The sequence below is a fragment of the Mus musculus genome, chromosome 12 (genome assembly GCF_000001635.26).
Source record: "Mus musculus strain C57BL/6J chromosome 12, GRCm38.p6 C57BL/6J".
Classification (NCBI taxonomy): domain Eukaryota; kingdom Metazoa; phylum Chordata; class Mammalia; order Rodentia; family Muridae; genus Mus; species Mus musculus.
Genome location: NC_000078.6, coordinates 72,939,460 through 72,947,537, shown reverse-complemented (window position 1 = coordinate 72,947,537; position 8,078 = coordinate 72,939,460). Strand labels below are relative to the sequence as shown.

At 48.7% G+C, this 8,078-nt stretch overlaps 1 protein-coding gene across 1 annotated transcript; it reads right to left on the bottom strand.

The window, feature by feature from the left end:
- Positions 1-2,638: 2,638 nt before the first annotated feature.
- Positions 2,639-7,656, bottom strand: Six6 (sine oculis-related homeobox 6). The gene is made up of 2 exons (NM_011384.5): positions 6,911-7,656; positions 2,639-5,911 (listed from the first exon to the last, which is right to left on the bottom strand). Exons 1-2 carry the CDS (start codon positions 7,480-7,482, stop codon positions 5,743-5,745), a joined length of 741 nt encoding a protein of 246 aa, NP_035514.1. The 5' UTR covers positions 7,483-7,656; the 3' UTR covers positions 2,639-5,742.
- Positions 7,657-8,078: the final 422 nt, after the last annotated feature.

Sequence of the window (8,078 nt, the reverse complement as noted above, 5' to 3'; positions counted from 1 at the left end):
TGGAGTGGGGTGAGGGTAGTGAGCTGTTTGCAAGCCTTTCTCCAGTTCTTTAACTCTCTCCCTCTCTGCCAGGTGGTTAAAGGGATGGTATACATACTAGAGACTCAGGCCTCCAGGCTTAGGCTGACAAACGAATACAAATCCAGAAAAATAGGCATACATTTCAGTTTCATGAGCCTCTCTTTTCTACACCCCAAGGACAGCTGTTTTGTTTTTTGAATTCAGAAAAATTCCCAAACTTCCCATTGATAATTCAGGCAGGAACAGTTCCAGGGGGTTAGAGTCTGTCATGGTGAGAGCAGGGCAAAAGGCTGGAAGTCTTTAGCGCTGGAGCAAATGCTGAGCTCCTGCATCAGGTCACAGGCACAGGCAGAGAGGGCTCTCTGGAGCTCTTCAACAAAGGCAGGGAGCACCCACTCACTTAAGCACTCCCTAAAGGTCTTACCCATCAATACAATTGCACTGGGGTTTAAGTCTCAACATTCAAACCACAGCAGTTGTCACATAGTGGATCCTTTTGTCCTATTATAGATTAAAAAATATCAGAAAATATCTTTTTGGTTTAGAAAGTGTAATGGATAAGAAATTTTGAGACTCAAGTCTTACTGTTTGGGAAAATGTGTTGTGTTTGAATATCACTTTCATGTTAGGAATCCTAAACCACAGAAACCCAAAACAAAACATCCCTCACTGTGTACTTGGAAGGAGGGACCACTCAAAATCATCCCAGAGACCTGAAATGTATAGCCCGACATCCAAATCTGGAGGATTGAGATGAACTTGGGGTCCAGCTAGTATCAGTCATCTTTGCTCGTTCAAATGCATTCCTATGGAGAGCTGTGTAAAACAGAATGGTTTCAAGGAAGATACAGTAATTCACGCAGCATTTTAAAAAATATTTGAGCAGCTACTGCTCAGGATAGACGTGGGGAGAACAAAGAGAAATAGGATTCAAGCCTTGCCCGTTAGAGGCTTACATCTTCCTCTGAAAGGGGAAAGGAATCAAACTCAAATGAAGAAAATAATGCTTAAAAAGGGAGTACAAAGGGAGAAACCCAGACAGACTCTAAAGATTTGGAGGAGGTAGTGTGAGCCTGATTAGGTTGACAGATTAACAGTCCAGGTATGGGGTAGCATCCCCGCAGACAAACCCCCTAACCTGAGGGGACTGAGTGCTGAGGTAAGGAGTCTTTCAACTACTTGTGACCGTTCTGGGACCTCGCTCACAACCCTTTGTCTTAGGAGGTGGTGGGGTACAAAAACAAAACCAGATGGTTGTCTTAAGGTAGAGCCCGTCTAAAATGTCTAGGGATATTATGTCCAGCAGGATCAAGCTTGAGGAAGCAGCGACCTCCTAAAGAAGAATGTGTGTCCCCGAGGTCTGCTAGGCCTAAGCTCCTGCACTCTGGGTGATGGCATCCGCTTCCTCTCCCCGTCGGGTTACCTGAGTTCAGAACTATGGTGCCAGCTTCTTGAGGCCAGAGGCCCAGGTCCGGCCGCCTAGCTCAGGCAGTACTCCCCGCAGCTTCGGATGTGGCCGGGACTCGCGGGAGGATCTCGGGTCCGCGCCCCGGGAGCGCAGCGCCGTCCGGGGCACAGAGGAGGACGCGCGCCTGCGCGCGCTGTGGCGGACCTTGGAGCCTCTGCCCTCACCGGGTTTGGGGAAAGTTCTGTCCCCGAGGTCGCGGAGCATGGCAGGAGCGGCTCAAGGCCTCCATCGGTGGGTGCGCGGAGCGGGGTCTCCGCACAGAGGGGCTGGCCGAGCCTGGAGGGAGGACCGGGCCGCCCCTTCGCGGGGACCCACGCTCCCGCGGCCGAGACACCGCAGGCCTGCAGGGGGCTTCACGGCCGCGCGCCGAGCTCCGGGGGGACGCGCCCGGGCCGGCTCGGGGACAATGACCCGGGCTCCCCTCGCCGCCGCCCCCTCGCAGCCCGCGGGCAAACCCATTAGCCATTCAGGCCGACAAAGCCCCGCGGCCCGGCGCTTTGTCCCGCGGGGCCCTGGGCCGCTGTCATTAGCCCTGATTACGCTGAGCCGCCTGACAGCCCCGCCGGCCGCCCCGCGGACCCCAGTTCCCCGCCGCCCGCCTCACAATGGGAGCGGAAATCGGCCGCGCTGGGGTCCCGGCTGAATAGAGCGAGAAGCTGCGACTCCCCTCCACCCGCCCCATTCACCGGCTCTTCGGATACAATATTTTTTTTTTCCTTTTTGTGAAAAATTGGAGAGAGAGAACGAGGTCAGGGAAGACTTTGCTGGAGCTCTTTGCCTGTCATTTGTTTAATGTAAACAAAGAGCAAGCCCTTCCCCACCCCCAGCCTGGGCTCCCCTCCCCTCTTCCCTCCGGATTTTTATAAACAAACGGGTGTCGGGGTGGGGGGGGGGGGTCGCTGGGGTGGCGGCAGGATAGGTGGTTACAGTGGAGGCGAGAGGAGCCGAGCATTTGGAGAGATTTTGGGTAGTTGAAAATAGTGAGGCGCCAGAGACGAGCCAAGTTGAGGCTGAGGTTAAAAATCCCGGCTTGGGTCAGGTCTGTTGAAATGTAAAAACGGCTTCTTTCGTCTGTGCCGGATTAATTGCTTTTGAGGAAATTGTGACAAGCGAATCAGAAGAAAGAAAACCTGCTCTGTGGACAGTTCCCGCGATTCAGAGACTTTTATTGGAGCCTTTCCACTGCCTCGAATTTAACGCAGTCTAGGTCAGGATAAAATTGATATAAAAATGTAAAATCTTTATAACACATGTTTATGGGCTGATTCGGGTGATTGAGTAAATTGCTGTTTGAAGATCTGGGCTAATTTCCAACCTAGGGTCATTCCAAGTATTAGTCACAAAGCAATTACGTGTCATCAGATTTCAGGTAAACATACAAAAGCATTCTTCAAACAATGTTGGTGGCCCCAAGATTTCAACATGAAATCGGATGAATAAGTCTGCATGCTATTGAAGCATTATAACTACTTTAAACGTAATTCTTGGGCAGCTTGTTAATTTAAGGAAATAGTATATCTCCTTTAAAAACCTTCACTGTTTGGCCTTCTGCTTTTCCGTAAGTATCATTAAACATTGTTTTATACGGAGAAAGCTTAGTTCCTGCAGCCTTACTCTAATTCTGGAGAGGGTGGGTGTTTCCATCTGTTTCAGACATTTGAAACTGGCAAGTATGTTAGGATTTTTAGAATCTCAAATTCTTGTCCATCATTTTACTAATTAGTTCATTCTGTCTTTTCTGTTTGACCTGGGATCACAAAGATAAGAGATAAATTTTGCCAATAAATGTCTCCATTTTCTGGCTCTGGATCATTCATAGCTGAAATGAGTTTCGGATGGAGCTGGATTATAAGATTGAGAGCCATGAATTTTCCACTGAAGTGCAATCCTGCTAGGCTGATTCTAGCCTATTGTGAGGCGGGAGAACCTCGGGTGCAATTATGGTGTTGCTTTCTGAAACACTCTGTGTTTAAAAACAACAAAACAAAACCTCACTGTGTAGCCAAGGTTGGTCTGAAACTCACCTTGTAGACCAGGCTGACCCCAAACCTCCAGAGGTCTGCTAGTTAGAGTCACCACCACCAACCAAGGCACAAAATTAAGGAGATACTCAGTTTCAGGTCGCTAGGACATGTCACTCACATGACCAGGAAAGTGAACAATTTCTTAATATTTGCATTCTTGATGCCTTTTATTTTCCCCCTCTGGAGGCCCAAACTGCTCCTTGTCACCCAAAGAATCGACAGGGACTTTAGAAATCAAAAGATATAGCTTTACCATGGAAGGCTTTCTTGAGCCACTGAAGAGTATTTGTTTGACTTGGGAATTACCTGTTTGACCACAAAAGCTTCCTAAACCTGTCCATCTTTTGCTATGAGAGTTTCAATTTGCAACAATTTTCTAGCTATGGAACAAGTGGACTCAGTGATGACAATTTTAAAGCCCACAGTAGCCAACTCTGCTTAAGTGACATACAAACAAATATGTATACATGCATATATACATTCAAACACACACTCATACATACATACATACAAATGTACATATATACATACATGCATGCATACATACATACATACATACATACATACACGTAATACATCAGCCCTTTCTCACGTCCTGGGCTTCCAATAGCCACTTGACCACCTATTTTCTTTCATAACTCCAGTTTTCATTTGTTTGGTACTTTAACATTTTTTGCCTTCAGAAATTTTTAGCAGGTGAGAGGTGAATTAAAAGAACTCTAACTGGCTGAGATTTAAAGATCAATATTAAAATTTGTAATGTGCAATCCATTTCACTAGGCAAAGCAAAATCTTAGATAATATGGATATTATTTACGTTCTTAGTGCAAAAGTGGTAGAGTGTGTACGTGTGTGTATGTGTGCATGTGGTATATGTGTGTGTATGTACAAAGAACAATTACATGCTAAGAATATTTTATATTTTAATGAAGGCTAGTCCCAAGGCAACGAACTTCCTGATGAATTGTTTGCATGTTAAATGTAGAGCACTGATTTAGAAAATGCCTGTCATTTCTCTGTAGCATGCTTTCTGGTCAATATAAAGCCTGCATACTGTCTCCTATCTTAGTATTTCTCCTGGTGAAAATAATTTAGTTGACTAAAACCCATTTCTGAAGCAGGAAGATGCTAGCCTGGTTAGTATCAACCTCTCCTATCTTTTTAAATGGTCTTAATAAGACCTACAGCACTTAGTAAGTATTCTACCTGTGCTACATGCTTACCTTGAATGACCATAAGTTTCTGAGTGGGAGAGTACCTCAAACAAAATGGAAACACTTTTTAATCATAAAGCCCTCGTGTCTTGGCATTTTTGTAAAATACGATTCATTACCTGAGTCTAAAATTTGTCTTCTAAAATTGTTCTTGAAAATCACTAACACTTCATAAAAATGATTAGGTGGACAAACCATGATCACCTGTGTGGCGAATGTAGAGCGCTGCCATAGATGGCATGTTCATGTTCCAAATTCTGGGTTTAATATGGCAATGTGCATATGTTTATGTATACACATGCATACATTTTCATACAATCCGATGTGGCGGTTAGTTAGCGGTTTATCTGTGGCTGCTTAAAATATAAATATACTGAGATGTCAGAGGATATAGAGAAGTTGGAGAGACAATTTGAATAAGACTCCATGCTGCGTGCCCAGCAAAGGAAATAAGAGTGATTTTTAAAATCTGAGATAGCAGCTCTCTTAATTAAGAAAGGTTATCCACCAAGTTGTTTTATTATTTGGCTTCTTCACACAGAACGCGTGAGCTTGCTCATTCAAAACAGCAAGTTCCCCAAGCTACAGAGAAACCTATCATGGAAGTCTTTTAAATAAGTAAATAAACAGCATATATATGTTTTGTTTTGTTTTTTAAAAAAGAAACCTTCAAAGCAAAAGTTATACATATATATAACAGCGTCCTTTCGAAGTGAAATACCCGCAGGAGACTCAAGGGCAGGCTCTCAGAGTGCAGTTCTGTTCCAAAGGAGTCTTTGCAGCCAGATCCTTCAGGAAAAGCAATGCGAAGAGAAGTAGCATTGGGTCAGGCCTCACCGCATGCCCCAGAGTCGCGATGGATTCTCGCTTCTAGAGCCTTTAGGCCCGCGGGTCCCTGGCCACGGGGCTTCTGCCAGCGCCGTATTTGCTGGTCTTGTCCTCTCTCTTTCTCTCTCTTTTTTTATTTTGTGTATCTCATTTTTACACTGGATTCTAAGTGTGATGAGTGGGCAGCTCAGATGTCGCACTCACTGTCGCTGGATGTGATGGAGATGGCCGAAGTGGCCGCCTTGCTCGACAGACTGGCAGCCGGGCTGGAGGCGACGCCCAACACCTCAGGCGTTCCCTCACCCTCCGAGCGTAGCACCCGCCCGGGGCCCTGCGACAGAACCTGCTGCTGGAGTCTGGAGGGTTGGGGAGAAAGGGACACTGGTCACAGCAAGAAATCAAGCCGCCACATTGTACCCCTTTTCTCCGACCCGTCTACCTCCAGCTCCTTGTTAAGACTCTTATTCAGACCTTGACAAGCTGGGGAAGGTGAAGTGACCGGGTTTGGACCGATGCACCACAGCTCTTTCGCGGAATCCTGCCGTTGCCCCTCTCTGTCTGTCTGTATGTCTGTCTCCTTGTTTCTCAGCTCACTATGAATTCCGCCTTAGCCTCCCCAGATCTTTCTCATTTGTCACCCAAATGTTGGGAGATTTACTGGAGGATTGTCAGAAATCCTCCAGCGCAAAGCGGGACAGATAAGGCTTCAGGATACGAGATTCCTTTTCTAATACTACATCTCCCTATGGGTCATGCCTGAGGCTAGAGGATGCTTGAAGAGTTTGGGCCTGAGTTGCAAGCTCCAAAAGCTGGCGAATGAAAAGCATAGGCCGACTAGCTTGCTGGGTGGAGACAGGATAGTTGTCATGAGGAAACACGTCTTTCTGCCTCTTAGAATCTGAGACTCTCTGAAAACTGAAACCTTTTTCAGAGCATCAGGGAAGGATGCAGCCGGGATTTAAAAATAGAGCTAACTAAATAGGCTTCACTTGATGAGAGCCTGGGTCCATGCTAGTAAAAATTAGCTTTGGGCCTCTGGATTTCTGATTGATCCTGGGCTTTTAATCTTTCTCCCTCCCTCCGCCCCCGTTTCCCTAACTACAGCGACATTTTAGTTTGGTGACCCACATCAGCTGCTGCAGTGACCCCCAAAACCCCAAGAACCAGGGGGGGGGGACGGTGGGGAACCAGGAGCCTGCATAGGAATCTAGAACACAGTGGGCTCATAAACCCAAGACAGACTGCATTCCCAGCTCCCTTTGAATTTGGGTCCCTGGACACCAGGTAAGGGCCAAGAATGCCTCCTCCCGCCCCATCCCGGTGTGCACCAAGCCTAGAGGCCTGCTGGTACTGACCTGTTTTTGGCTGCAGCTGCCCGGTCTCTTTGTCTGCGGTTTTTGAACCAGTTGCCCACCTGTGTGGGGGTCAGTCCGGTTGCCTGGGCGAGCTCTCGCTTTTTGCTGGGGTTGGGATATGGGTCCTGAAGGTACCACTCTCGAAGCAGGTGCCGCGTGCGCTCCTTGAAGCAGTGAGTCTTCTGTTCGCCATCCCAAATGGTCCGCGGCAGCGGGAACTTCTTCCTTACTCGGTACTTGTCTACTGGCCCTAGGGGCCGTCCACGCAGCTTCTCTGCCTCCTGGTAATGCGCTTCGAGCCACAGCGCCTGCAGCTTGGCGTGCGATTCCTTAGTAAACTTATGATTTTCCAGGATATGATAAAGCTCGCGGTAGTTGCCACCGTGGAAAGCCACGATGGCTCTCGCTCGCAGCACCGACTCATTCTTGTTAAGGGCTTCACAAGCTGCTGGGGCCACGGGCAGCGACCATAGGAAGCGACCTAGGCGCTCCACGTCGCCGCTTTCCTCCAGGGTCTCACATACCCCGGCTACTTGCTGGGGGCTGAAATTCAAAATGGGCAGCTGGAACATCGAGGCTGCGCGGGCGCCCCGGGTGGGACACGCAGCAGATGCCCGCGGGCCGAGCGGGGTGCGGCTGGGGGTTACAGAGTCGGGGGGAGCCTTCCCGCCTGGAAGAGCTGTGGGTTGGGTTCGGCTGCGCTTGCTCAGCTAGGAAAAGCCAGCCAGCTAGACCGTGCCGCTACTGGGGTGGGCGGATTGGAGACGCGGGCGCCATGGAGACCCCCTGTCAGTCACTAGGCTGCTCTGCCAATCAAGGCTGCGACTAGAGCGCCCCGGTCGTTTCAGCACCTCCCCAGAATCGACAGCGCCCACGGTTTGCCGGGGAGACTGCTGAACCTGAAGAATGAAAAAAGAGGTAGGAGTGGCTGGAACGCACACGAAATCCGCAGCGTCTCACCCTCCGGGCTCCCCCTGTCCAGCCCCTCCCTCTTGTTTTCCCACCAGAGAGGTAGGATGCTGCAGGAATTCACTTTGGGAGCGATGCTATGCCGGGGTCGAAAGGACTCCAGAGGACAAAAGAGGACTGGGAGAAACAAACCCTTTGAGAAAGTTTAAACATAGGGAAGCGACAACCCCCCACCCCCGGGAAGAGCATGCACCAAAGG